Below are 15,164 nucleotides of genomic sequence, written 5' to 3' on the forward strand. Positions count from 1 at the left end.
CGAATGGAAAAAAAATGTTGCCAAATAAATATATCTTATTTAATTGCGTTTTTCTGCACTATAAATAAATTGTTTGAATTACAAAATCACAAAAAACATTCATTTACCAATCCTTTTCCTAAAATTGTTTTTGGTTAAAAACTCTTATAGCTTTTGTTAGATATTTTTTTTTTTTTTTCATTCGTTTCAGGTAAAATAAAATGAACTTTTCAACAACCTCATTTTATTTGCTTAATCAAAGATAGAATGGGAAAAATCCACAGGTATTTATTTTCAATTTTCTATAGTCTCTTGAATGTATCTCAAATTTTATACTGTGTGGAGAAATGAATTTGATGTAGGCAAAAGGGGAGGCGAGGCCTTTGTTTCCTGAAAAATGTTTTCCCCATAACAACAACTTCTGTCGTTTAAATCAAATTCAATTTAAATTCAACAAGTAAATGTTTTCTTTTTATTACAGTCATAAACTTAAAAAAAAAAAATCGTTTTATAAAAACAAAATACAAAGATTTCAACAGTACATTTTTGAATGTAATAGATTAGTGAATTTTATTTGTAGTTTTGATTGATATTCACAAAAACTTAAAGTTACAAAAATTTGCAAATAGGCATTTTATGTATTTTTTTTTTCTTGTTAAACAACAAAATCTTATTGTATTGCATATATGTACGACCAAAATTTTTTTGTTTTTTTTTTTTGTGTTTAATTTTATTTTGTTCTAAAGTTGAATTATTATTTTAGACACTTATACACATTTATTTATTGCAACAATTATATATATCGTTTAATAATCTTGTGATATGACATGACTACATTTTAATAATACTTTTTTTTTTTTTGTTTTTTTTTAACAAGCTGCCTACAACAAATATGTATAATAGACATTTTTATTTTATTTAATTTTTTTTTTAATTCTATAACATTGATAAAAATCCGTAGAAAGTATGTATTTACAAAAATTTATGTATTTAATTCTTTTTTTTTTTTTTAAGATTAATTTTTTTTTTTTTTTGAGAAAAATATAATATAATATTTTTGTTCAGATATATTAACAATTTACTTATAAATAAATATTTTATTTTTTATACGTAAATAACAGGAAGGTAAATAACCATTTGCATATTGTCAGGTTGTAATACAAATATGTATGTATATAATGTGTAGATAAATTTTTTTTGCAAACACTTGGCTATATAATTTGTAAGATTTTGTTATAAGTAAAAGAGTTTTACTTTTTCTCTTAGATCTGTTTTTTTTTGTTGCTTTTGTCTTGTTAATAGACTTTTTTTTAACAAACTGCAGTTAACTTTAGTTTTAGATTTCACTGATTGGCGAAAATTAGTTATAGAATAGTTTATACAAAAAATATATTTATATATATATCGAATATTACACATTAAAAGCATATGACGCGACAGATTTTCATTTTGTTAAAATTTTTATTCTTGTACCAGTCTCATAAATAATTAATTATAGTAAACTGTTAAGTCAGTGGGATGTTAACTTTATAAGTATTATGTAATATTTGACATTACTGTTTTTAAACAAATCATACACTAAAAAAAGAATGTTTTCTTAAAAAAAATTAAAGTAATCGATTTCGACATATAAATAAAAACAAAAAAATTCAATAGCTAATATAAACTTTTAAAAAAAGTATTTTTATACAGAGTGATTCAGAAGGAATATGCCAAAAAGCTTTAAGGTGGAAAATGGGTTGAGTTAAGAAAGAAAATGTAATAGGGTTTATTCCCTTTTAGCCTGGAGGGGCGAATTTCTAAAATATTTGACTCAATTTGGAAAAAAATATAGGTATTCAAAATCAACGGTTCTTTTTGTAAAGATGATATTTTTTTCTTTAGTATTATTTTTAAGTAAAGCTGTTTTAAAAGAAAGTCAAAATTAAATTAAAAAAAAAAAATGCAACCAATTTTTTCAAAATTTTAATTAAATAGTAGGTAATTTGGTTTAGAAAATTCAATGCTACTATTTCGTTTTTCTTAGAAGCCGCAACGAATCAAGGTAAAACTAAGCATTTGCCAGAACGCCTTATTTTCAAACAAAAAAAGGATAAAAAGGATCTAGGTTAAAGAGGTACCAATTTTTTTAGGGAATTATAATAATTCGTAAATAAAGAAAGAATATTTGTAATACTAAAGTTTAAAAATACCTTTATTAATTAAGGTTTGGTTGCTGTGTAATTTACATCCAAATGTTTTTTTTTTTTTGGAGATAGATAATTTGGAACCAAAGTCTCGAAACAAGTTTTGGTTCACAAATATGTGACAAATATGCATTGTATGAAAGGTTGTAAAAATATAAACTAAAAAATAAAATTCATTTGAAAAAAATATTAACGCAACTGAAAAATGTATGCATTAAAAATAATTTTTTTATTGCAAATAAAAATATTTTTCATTAAAAAAAAGTTATTGCAAATAAAAAAAAAAATTTGCATAGAAAAAAAAATCAATTTCCGTATTCAAAATTCTTTAAATATATATTTTTAATATTCGTCGAATTTCTTACAATTTTTTTTTATTTGACTACATAAGGTTCAATTTTATAATTGAAATAGCTTATGTATGGTCTTATAGCCAAAATTTTAAGATGTTCGATCAATATTAAAAATAAAATTTAAGAACAACATTTTGCATTGCATTTTTTTTTATTAATGTAGAATTTTTTTTTTTATTTGCGATAAATTTTTTTTTATTAATGCAGAAATTTTTTTATTTACAACAACACTTTTTAATGCAAAAACTTTTTTTTTAATGCATAATATTTTAAGTTGCATAAATATTTTTTTTATGCAATTTTTTTTATTTCCATTTTTTATTTTATTTTTAATTTGTACTGGAAAACAAATACATAGAAGGAAATTATTTGTTTAAACCGTCAGATTAATTAGCATAAGTTACGAAAATTGTGTTTTCAAAATAAAGTCAAGGGGTAGGCCGTAAATACAGATTTTATCTATAAAAAATATTAAAAATCTATTATATACTTTATTAAATGAAATTAAAATTAAAAAAATGCCAGATATGATTATTTATCACTGAAGTTTGTTGTATATAAAACGAATTTTAAAAACTAATAAAAAGTTTAGTTTACTAATTTTTAGACATTTTGAAATGATTTCTTCTTTCAGTTTTTTCAACATTTAATTAATATAAATCGTATTTTAAAGATAAAATTAAATATTCTTCTTTTTGCTTTAGATAAACTGAAGTTATAAGCTGGCACAATAAATATTATGTTCACTAATAACATTTTCAAAAAAAAAGTAACTCAATACAAATTGTAGCAAATTTAATTGGTGGGTTGTTTCTTTTTAAACTTTTTTTTTTATATAAATGTATTCTAGATCTTTTATTTTTGATATGATTGTTCATGTTACTTTATGTGAAATATTTCTGAAAAAAATATATGTACAAAGAAAATTTTAATATTTTGTAAGTCATTATGTAGACTGTAGAGCACAAAAAAAAATTAATTAAGATCCAAACTATAAGTAAACGTTACATTATATATTTTTAATTTTCAACATTCACAAAAATTTTGTTTTGAACTAGGATTGTCCTTAGGTACATTATTATTATTATTTATTTTTATAAATTTTTAACAATTAATGGAATTTTTACATTTTTTTTTTTTTTAAATAAATTTTTGATTTATTTTCATTGATCTATAGAACGAATAAGTAGATTAGGTAAGGTTTCTTTTTTTTATTTTCTAAGCCAATTCATTCAACCAAATAATATCATGAAATAGAATGGTTAATATTGTATATATATAAAATAAATTTATAATGAACGCATGGTTGAACTAATCGCAATCAATTTCAAGTAGGCATCTTAGAATTTCAAAAAAAAAAAAGAAAAAATTAAGAACTCAAAACCATTAGGTACTAAAATGGGCATTAAACTCTCCAAAAGCCACCCAAGTATCCCTCACCAATTTCTATTATCGACATCCAACACACAATGTCTATGGTCTCCTAGAATCAGACTACCATTTCGAAATGTAAGTTGACGTTCGGTTTCGATTTAGAAAACCAAAGAAGAAAACAACAACAAGAAGAAGAAGAAGGACACCTACACACAAACAAACATTGACAAAAGGAGGAACTCTTTGTTTGCCTTTGTATTATCTACAAACAAAATTTCAGCTTGAAAACATCCTTAGGAAAAAAACTGAACTGAACTGTTTCGTATATCGTTTCGTATCTACTGCGTCCAATTACTTCGTGAGAGAGCATTTATATCCTGAGTTCTGACATCAAGCACCCTCTTGTCGTTTAGATTAAGTCATCCAAACTCAAATCCCTCAAACTGTGTATAGTATTATGTATGTACAAGTACATTGTACATAAGAGAGCCTAGAAAAGTCCTTTTCTTAGCTTATTTATAACAGTGCGTTTGGTTTGTTTGTTCGATTGAATGGATTTATTATTTTGCCAATAAATTTTCATGAGATGAGGTTGGTCTTGATACCAGTACCTTGTTTATAAGATACAGTTAAACCACACTGAAGTGGAGCGTTTTGATTGATTTCTAGAAACTGAAAGTTTGGGCAAAAATCGGTTTTTTTTTATTGATAGATTATGTTCGGCATTATAATAGATTCTGGTAGATGGAACATGACGTATACAAAAATAATAGAAAATAAGACTCAAGCCGGCCAACAACAAATTGATAGATTTTATTTTCTAGAATTTATGTAATACGGGGGAATTTAATTTAAGCTGGTTGCTCGTACTCTCTTTTATGAAGGAGGCTTCTTAGAATTTTGTGTAACTTAAATCTACACCTTTAGTTAGTAGTTAGAGACTAAATTCTATGATTCATCACTGTCCGCTTTAAATAAATTGAATATCCTTGGTTCGTGTCTAAGAAGGCGTGAATTGTTGTTCAACGCACAAGTTGTATCTTAAAATCAAAATCGCTTTGAGCGAATGAAATAATCTTAAACTTTTGATGCTATTATAATTTAAGATAAAGTTTTGAGGGATTTGTTCCTTGAATATGTGTATTTTTGTTTTGCTTGATATTTTACTTAATTAGCTTTGGGGTTATTTTAATATTGGATTACGGACACAGACGCTTTAGGGATCCACTTGCAGCATGGTTTATAAACTATAATATTCATAGAAAATATTCTAGGAAAGTCGTGGAACTGAACAACAAAAAATAACAAACAAACAAGAGTTTTCTCTTAAATACAAGATACCACTGCAATATTTCGGGTTACGTGGTTGGTACATAAAAATAGATGCTTTGAGATATCAAATTCTCGCATAGTTTGGTAAAAATAAGTCATGATGCCGAGAAAAAAATACACTCATTTAACAAACAAAATTATTTTCTAAATATTTCCAAGACAATTTTTTAAAAACAAGTATATTCATTTAAAAGTTATTGCAATTTTAAGAGTTTTCATATAACCGTTACCCCGCGTAGCATTTTCGAAGTCGACATAACTAAGGATCGATCGTTTCGAAAATTTGGCATAAAATTATATCGACGGTATTTAAGAGTTGAAAGAAAAAAAAACTGTTATTTTTGACATTTGTTTTTTTTTTTTTTTGACGTGATAACGTCTTATAAATCGATGAACCATGGCAGCCACCACAAAAAAGTGACGCCATTTTCTAACGTTCCACTCTCGAGGCAAACATTTCAATTCAAAATTAAAAATAAATTATTAGAGATACAAAAGTCTTCTATAGCTTATTTGAAAGATAATAACCTAAAGCTTAATCCAAATGAAGGATTTTTAAAAATTCCGTCATTTAATATGGTAAACAGGGATTAAACGGAAAGATGAAATTTGGGCTAAAATCTAGACGCGAAGTTGTAGAGAGTTGATTTTTTTTGCTATAGATAGAAGAGACTAATTTAAGAATAACTGCATTTAAGAAAAAATTCTAACAAAATTTGAAACTAAGCTATAACGTTTTGTTTGAACGTTAAACACGTGTTGGGGCTATGACAAAATGATGATTTTTGGTAGGAAAAATTTTTTTTTTGACAATTCTAAAGGTGCCAGGTGAAAGATGAGGGAAAAAAAATTAGGAGTCTCATACGAATTTTTTCCAACACTCTGCGTTTCGAAATATGAACTTTTGAAAAACACCTTGTTTTTAGGGGTATTTTTGGGTAGTTTTTTATTTTTAGTTTTTTTTTTGGAGCTTTCAAAAAGTTTCAAAATTATAGGACATGTAGTTTTTGGTCTTATGCATACATGTGGAATTGGAATCGTTTAGTGAGTTTTGACTGAATAACGGAAGAAACAAGTTTAAAAAAAACACGTTTTTTTACCGTTTTTAACCGATTTTCATCGTTTTTTATTTTTATCTTTTTTCTAGATACAGGAATAAAGTATATGGAGTAATGATAGACCCTGGCCACGACTAAATGTATGCGAAGTTTCAATTATTTTGCTAAACACAATTTTGAGATAACAGTAAAACAACATTTTAGAATTCAACAGGTTATAACTTTTGAGCAAGAGCAGATATAAATTGCAGATATAATTTTATGAGCATCCTGATACAATTACCTTTCATTTGGTATATCACACACAAAACGGTAGACTAACTACAAGCTACACAATGTTAAATCAAGAAACTTGCGAAAAAGCTCAAAACACCATCGGAGATCTGTTGCCCCCCGAACAGCCACCAGTGTGGGAAGTACCGTAATCTCAGTCTGGAAATTCGACATGGTTGACTTTAAAAAATTCTAACTTTTCTTGTAGACATCTATGAAATGAGATTGATACGTCATATGAAAGGTGAAATAATAAGCTTTCACATGGTATAAAATTGTTTATAGGTTGTCAAACAAAAAAATTGATTCCATAGCCTGAGAACATAAAAATTAATGTTTTTTTTTTTGCTTTTTTTAATGAAATTTGATCGAGTTCAAAAAATTCTAGCTCTTTTTGCAGATGTCTCATAGACCTGATCGATATATATGTTTTGAGCTAAGACAATAAGCTTTCAGATGGTATAAATTTTTGTATAGGTTGTTAGTTGAAAATGATTGTTTTCAATAAATTATTTTTATACTTTTTGCGCATTGTAAAAATTTAAAAATGGTTTTATTGTTAAAAAGAAATACTTGGCTTTTAAATTGCATATTTTTTTTGTAAGCTTTGAAAATAACAAAATTTATATAATGAGAAAATAAAAAAACGTATTTTTTTTAGCTTTTTCTTGTAAATTATGATGGTTTGAAATAAGTAAACGCTTCAATTGACTCATTTTAAACAAAAGAACACAACCTATTTTCTGACGACGTTATCACGTAAAATCATCGTCCGTAAACCGGCTTTACAGACAACCTCTTTTTTAGTTATGGCTTGAAAAAATATTAATATAAGAAAAAAACAATTTTTAGAATAAAATGATGTAAAAATTTTGTATCAAAAAGAGCTTTCAACACATTACGATTTTTCGGCATACTTTTCGAAAGCTTTTTTGTAAATCACAAAAAATCAATATTTTCGCCATTTTTTAAAATCGACCTTGATTAACTTATGAGGAATAGGTAAATAAAGATACATAATGTAATTCCATTTTAAAATTTCCACTTGGATTTATTCATTTTTACTGGGCTATAAGTCCAAATGGATCTAGCCAGGATGTAGCAAGGACACTCTGAGAAAGTTTGTCAAATAAAAATTTCCATACCAAAATAGTCGAAACAAGCAGAAAACTCTCAGTTTAGAAAAAGATACAGTCAAAAAAGCCAAAAAAAAAACTCAAAAAATCGAATACTTGCCCTGCAGGGGCTATTGCCACAGGTATCATTGCACTGTAACTATAAGACTTAAAAGTCAAAACCCATAGCACACTTTTCCGACATTTTTGCACTTTTATTTATCACAAAATTCCTAGTACGCAGATGAAGTGAAACGAAATTTTCCATACAAAATTTCGTTAACGAAATCTTGAACGAAATTATTTGTTTTGTTTTTGCTTTTAAACTTATTTTCTGATGTTTTTTTTTTTTTTTGAATTGTGAAAAGTGAAAACTTTTTTAGTATCGTAGTGATTTGAAACACGATGAAACGAAAAAGCAACAGGAAAAATCAATTGATTATAACTTTTTTGTTTTAATAGATAGATGGATGAAATTTATACCGTAGATATGTAATAGAATAAATTATGATTGTACAAAATTTCAATTAATTTCATATTTAAAATCCTGAGGTTATAAAAATCTTTTCCTTAAGACGTTATATCTTTTGATCTAGAGTACATACAAATTTAATTTAACTTTAATAAGCATGCTGATAAATATAACCTTTCATTTGATATAATACACATCAGGCTCTAAAAAGTAAGATGACCAACCACCAGTGTAGGAAGTACATACCACAATCTCAGTTTGAAATTTCGATATGGTTGGCTAAAATTCTTACTTATTTTGTAGGCATGGTAGAAATATGATTAAAGCGTCATATTAAAGGTGATAATAATAAACTTTTAGATAATTTAAATTTTTTAAAGGTTGTCATTTAAAAAAATTGATTTAATGGTGTTAGAAGAGAAAATAGATTGATTTTTTTGCTTTTTTCATGAAAAATTATTGTTTTGAATAAATTATTTGTATATTTTTTGTTCATAACGAAGAAAAAATAACAAAAATAATAAAAATTATTAAAATTATTATTGAATTATTTTTTGTTCATTGTAAAAATTTAAACATGGCTTTATGTTTTGGGAAAATGTGTAAGCTTTTTAATGGTGTAATTTTTTTTTTTCAAGAAAAATGATTTTTTAAGGTTTCACTTCTACCATGATTTTTTGTATTTGTATTTTTATTTTTTTTTACTTTGCTATAATATCCGATGGTATTTTTTTGCTAACATGTTCGCTGTTGACTTTGAAGTCTTCAAATATTTTTCGTTTCGCTTCAGCTGCGTACTAGGCTTAATAATTGTAAAAAATCTCATTGTTTACAAAATTTGTTTGCATTTTTTATGGTATTCACGACTCCAAAGTTGCCTGCTTGTAATTTTGACACTAAGACCAAACTTCGTCTTCTCGATGGTTCATCTGAATTATTTAAAAAATGGTGAACTAACAGTTCAAAAAAGTTTTCCAGTGCTGCAAATTTTCAACGAATAATGAATTCAAAAGGGTAAGACATCCGATTAACATAGCTCTTGAAAATTAAACTTATTCGGGGTGGTAGTGAAAAATATTGTTCCCATGTAAGAAATAAAATGTAAAAGATATTTTGCAAATTAGACAATGTTAGTATGAAATTTTGTTGTTGGCTGGGTTTAATCTATTTTTTAATGTTTTGCAATGTTTGGTAAGAAAACTAAAGTTTTGTATGAATTAAAACATTTATCTCCTTACCTTTAAATTAATTAATTTGATTTGATTTTTGTATGTTTTTTTTCGATTTATGTAAATAGAATTGATAATTCGTCAGCTAAATGCGTAAGCCTTGAAGGGGAGCGGGTCAAAATTCTGGCTTCAAAATTCTGGTTTTCAAAATTCTACTTTTTTCAAGAAAATTCTGTTTTTCAAAATTCTGCTTTTTTTATATTCTGTCTTTCTAAGTTCTGCCAGCATTTTTTTTTTTTTTGAAAAATTCTGCTAATTCTGTTTTTTTTTTTTCATAGCATATGCGTTTACTTAACATAAATACACCTCATTAATGAAAACAAAAACTAATCAGAAACGATGAAGAATATGCCATTTTTATTCAAGTTTTTGAATATTAATTTTTTTTTCATTAATTAAAAAGTTTTCAATCATCATTTTTCGAAAATATTTATCATTAAAATTTTTATCAATACATATTTTCAAAATTATTGATTTATCAAAGAATTAATATTTCAAAAATTGACATAGTACCTACTCGAAAGTAAGGAATCTCAAATAAGGAGCAAATTTTTTGAGATGATGATTGTACAAAAAGCGCGAGCTTTTTAACATTTTTCAAACCCTTTTTTAATTTTTTTTCAGAACTTTGTAAAACAGAATTATGAAAAGTAGAATTTTGAAAGCAGAATTTTAACAAAAGAATTTTGACCCTGACAGAATTTTGACCCCAACCCACCTTGAAGTCCACTTTAACAAATTTGATTTGAAAGCAAAGGAACATTACAAATTCTCCCTTAAAACAAATTTCAATTCTTTGATAATTTCTGAATTTTGTATTAATAAACGATTTTGTAATGATTAATTACTTTAAGTTAACTAAAATGTCGAATTTGATTTTTTGGAAAAAACAAAAAACAATGAATATCATAACTTTGTTCCAAAGTGGATTTATCGGTTAGTCGCATTTAGCCGTCGAAATAGATTGATAATTTGACGCACAACATTAACATTTTAATATATATATATTTACGAGTATATAATGTATCTTTCACTACTCTCTATACAACAAAGATAGCATTTTACTATATATTTTATTCATGTTACTTACTTTAATTGTTTTTTTTAATTGTTTTTATTTTTTAGACCTATTACGCGATTAGTTAAGTTATCTGTATTATCATTTTTTTTTTTTGTTGACAAAAGGATACTCATAACAATGTGTAAAAAAATATATCAACTAAACAATTATTATGTTATGGCGTCTATCATTTTTTTTTTCATCCGATAAAAGACCGATCGATACTCTCGTATGCATTTACCTAATCACATTATTTTTGTTACCGCAATAAAAATTTATATTTCTTTGTATTGACTGATTTAAAACTCCTTATAATTCTATTTTTATGTGCAAACACACTCGTGCGTTTTGAACAAAGAAAAAATAAAAAAGAAAAAGTATAATAATTTTAATCCAAGAATTCCATCTTCATTATAATACTGCCGGATGCACAGAGAAGCAGAGGCAGAGATTTGTTTGCAAAGAAGATTGATTACACGTTTTATCATCGCATTACACTTTAAAAACTTAGATTCATTGACAATTATTTGACAAAAAGGTCCTTGAGTGTTGAACAGAGGGATGCGTCGCACGTATCCTTGCTGTCATCTTCTTCTGTTCTACTAAACCAATTCATGGTCGCTCGTGCAGTCGCTGGAATTCTACTACGTGCTCCCCGGTCCTTGGGTACTGCTCCTTTGCTAGATGATGAAGATGAAGTTGTTCCTGTGCTTCGTCGCAGGAAACCTTCGATGGCAGATCCAATAACAGTGGGGTCCATCATGCCACCTTTTGAATCCCATTTGGATTTGGGTTTTGGTTTAGGCTTTTCTTTGAGCATATCTTTGTTTTGCAATCGTTCAAGGACATCTTTGGACATTGCCATGGCTGTGCTTTTCTTTCGAATACTCTTTTTGCGTGCCATTGGCTGATGTCGTTGGGTAAACCAACCCGATAAAGCAGCTCCTTTGTCCTCGGCATCAGATACAAATTGTTTGGCATTTTGTAAAATCGAAACATCAAAACTATTAGATCTTGTCGATCGGCCAACATTGGGATCTAAAGTGTTGCTGGTTGTACTGTGATTTGATGTGCCACCAGGGCTAGCTTTAGTCTTTGAGAAACTTGGCGATTCGTCACATTTGTGTATTTCAATGGCGGATGATGTTAAATTACTAAAAATCGAACTTAGGTCAGTGCGACTTCCGAGGAAGCCAACACCAGGTGATTTTTTCTTTCTTTGTGAAGCGGCTCTAGAGCTTGAAGGAAGGCATGGAGAAATAATTGCTGGATGTTCAGATGCACGTCTGTAGGATGGAGTTGGTGAGACTCCGGCGGGTATAACTTCTGAAAATCTTCGATTTGTGTATCTTTGTTGGGTGCTAGCTCCAGTTTCGTTAACAGTTTCAACTTCACAGACTTTCTCATTGCTAGTTGTCCATAGTTTCAAGCGGGCTTTTCTCGACTGAACAATGTCATCCATTATGTCTAGTTGTAAGTTGTGAATGCTTCCAATTGGATCTGTAGATGGTGGTCCTGTGGATGCGCTACTTTCTCGGCGGGAGCTCAAGACACGACCGCTACAAAAAATATGAGAATTAAAAAAGAAAAACTGTGTAAGATTTATATTGTATGTAGATTTGGTAATTAGGTATAGAAACATTATAAATGGTTCGAAGGATACCAATTTATTTCAAAACAAAAATAATCGGCAGTGTCTTAGAACTCTCTCAATTTTGTTTGATATATAACTTGCTTCTACATAAATACATCAGAGTCAGAGTGACAAACTATGGAAAAACCTGAGTTTTTTTTTTAAATTGTAGGTACATTAGGGTGGGTCAAAAAAATCGAAATTTTTTTTTTTGATTTGGTACTCCGAAAAATCGATTGCTAGACCCCTCTAGAATATACACACCAAATATGAGCTCTTTATATTAATGGGAAGGTCCTCCGCTTTGCAATTTTCCATTTTTACATCAAGCTTCTACTAAAAAAAAAATAATTTTTTTATTAATTGACTTTTTAGCAAATTTCTTTTCATATTCTTGTAGGAAATTGAACGCTCTACAAAAAAGGCCTTATAAACTTTTTTCGTTTATCTAACCGTTGAATAGATATTTGAGGTCCAAAAATCGAGAAAATCTTTAGAAATTCGTTTTTTGTTCTTAATTTTGTAACAAATTGAAAAATTATAATGATCAAACGCGCAAGACATATTCTTGTTGGAAATTGATTGTTCCACAAAAAAGGTCTTAATAACTTTTTTCATTAATCTAACCATTCTAAAGATATTCGAGGTCAAAGTTAAAAAAAAATATAAAAACATTTTATATTTTTAAAAAATTTCTAATTCACTGAAACTTCATTATTTTCAAATTAGCAAGATATATTCTTGTAGGGGCTTAAACGTTCTACAAAAAATTCCTTGGAATGAAATTGATTGCTTTAACCGTTTAGAAGATATTCGTATCCAAACCAATGCTCACTGATTTCAATAGTTTTCTTATGACCCGTATGCATTGCGATTTGGATACGAATATCTTCTAAACGGTTAAAGCAATCAATTTCATTCCAAGGAATTTTTTGTAGAACGTTTAAGCCCCTACAAGAATATATCTTGCTAATTTGAAAATAATGAAGTTTCAGTGAATTAGAAATTTTTTAAAAATATAAAATGTTTTTATATTTTTTTTTAACTTTGACCTCGAATATCTTTAGAATGGTTAGATTAATGAAAAAAGTTATTAAGACCTTTTTTGTGGAACAATCAATTTCCAACAAGAATATGTCTTGCGCGTTTGATCATTATAATTTTTCAATTTGTTACAAAATTAAGAACAAAAAACGAATTTCTAAAGATTTTCTCGATTTTTGGACCTCAAATATCTATTCAACGGTTAGATAAACGAAAAAAGTTTATAAGGCCTTTTTTGTAGAGCGTTCAATTTCCTACAAGAATATGAAAAGAAATTTGCTAAAAAGTCAATTAATAAAAAAATTATTTATTTTTAGTAGAAGCTTGATGTAAAAATGGAAAATTGCAAAGCGGAGGACCTTCCCATTAATATAAAGAGCTCATATTTGGTGTGTATATTCTAGAGGGGTCTAGCAATCGATTTTTCGGAGTACCAAATCAAAAAAAAAAAATTTCGATTTTTTTGACCCACCCTAAGGTACATATTTATAAAAAAATTATTAAAAAAAAAACCGTTCCAACGATTTCAATTTTTGTTTTCTAAAAATGCATCTTTTTAAAAGAAAATAAACTGCATTCTCTTTAATTTAATTTAAAGAGTTGTTTTTTTTTTCAAGAGCGAATTTTATGTTTTTCTTATAACTTGCGATATACATACATATGTAATTACTACGTATAGGTACTATAGAATAGGGCAAGTTTAGAATTCGTAAAAAAATCGAGATAACAATCAGACATGACATTACGATGATAGAGAATGCAAAAAAAAAAAATAGGTTTTCTCAAAGACGGCTTTAACGATATTAATTTAAAAAATATACATTACATTGTTAAGCCTAGTACGCCGCTGAAGCGTAAAGAAATTTTCCATACAAAAATAACATAATGAAATTTTGAAATAATCGATTCAAATTTTGTTTTTCTTTTCATTTTTCTAGGGAAAAATTGAAGAGTTTTCACTCATTTTTCACTTACTTTTTATTGTCCTGTGAAGTTTTTTGACTCCATGAGCAGTGTTGTTTTTCTAGACTTTAAATTAATTTGGATTTTTTTTATTTTGACTTTAAACTCGATGATATTTTTTTCTTAGCATTTTCGTTGTCGACGTTAGAGACTTGAAAGTTGTTCGTTTCGCTTCAGCTGCGTACTAGGCTTAATGTGGCAACTAATATCGTATTTTTGAAATAAAAATATTTTTGGATCGTTGATACTTGCCATAGAACCATTTTCTTGAAGTCTTACTTTTTCTTAAACAACCCGACCGATTTCATTAAAAAAATTTGCATAAAAACGTTTTAGTAACTCTTATATTAAAATTAAAGAACATATTTTTGAATTTTTTTGAAGAATCAATTTTTAGAAAATGGTCCAATGAATTTTATTTAAAATTTGTTCTTATGTGGCAATTAATATTGTTCTTTTAATGCCGTGTGATTTTTTTTTTTAATTTTGAAAATTATTATCAAGAAAAAAACTATTTAAAAAGAAAACGACTTCAACGATTTTCAAAAACTTTGTTCAAAAAATTAAACGGCATACTTTGTTTGAAGGTCAAAACCCTTTTTAAGCAGATGTTTTTGTAACTTTAAACCAAATTTTATATTGATTTTTTTTTTTTTTTAATTTCTTAAAAAAATTCTTTTACATGTATAAATATTTAATAAGCTTTTTAATATTCCAAGCAACTTTAACGATCAGAGCAATCTTTCAAAGAACGGATTTTTTTGGTTTCTGTATATCTCGTACAAGACTAATCCGATTGCCAAAGTGATGTTTAAGAAACCGTAGTATTAAAATTTTAAAAAATATTTCAAAAAACACATTTTTGGATTTTAAAAAATACTTCAAAATTTTTTCTGAAAAATTTAATTTTTTGAAAACGGGTTGGTGAAAAATGTTTCAATTTCGATTTTATGTGTAAATTAATTCAAAAAACGGCTGTAAAAACGATTTTACAAGTTTTGTATTCTAAAAATTCCTTTTTATACAATAAATCAGATGGTATAATTTGTTTTGTTATAAAAATCTTTAAAAACGGTGTTTCATTAATTATAAA

General features: G+C 27.0%; 1 protein-coding gene across 2 annotated transcripts in view; it reads right to left on the reverse strand.

Annotated features, from left to right (window-relative positions):
* Window positions 1-10,799: 10,799 nt before the first annotated feature.
* The window catches only part of LOC129912190 (uncharacterized), a 68,584-nt gene continuing 64,219 nt past the window's right edge, over window positions 10,800-15,164 (reverse strand). The window contains exons 1-2 of one of the 2 annotated variants that reach the window (XR_008771779.1): window positions 14,084-14,316; window positions 11,877-11,990 (exon numbers count right to left, since the gene is read on the reverse strand). Coding sequence is in view for 1 of the 2 variants with exons in the window: in XM_055990335.1 (XP_055846310.1) it covers window positions 10,955-11,990 (1,036 nt within the window). In the remaining variant the exon portion in view is untranslated. Of the gene's footprint in view, window positions 11,991-14,083; window positions 14,317-15,164 lie in introns of those variants that run through there. The other variant, XM_055990335.1, reaches the window with a different exon arrangement.

Source organism: Episyrphus balteatus, chromosome 2, assembly GCF_945859705.1.
Source record: "Episyrphus balteatus chromosome 2, idEpiBalt1.1, whole genome shotgun sequence".
NCBI classification, from domain to species: domain Eukaryota; kingdom Metazoa; phylum Arthropoda; class Insecta; order Diptera; family Syrphidae; genus Episyrphus; species Episyrphus balteatus.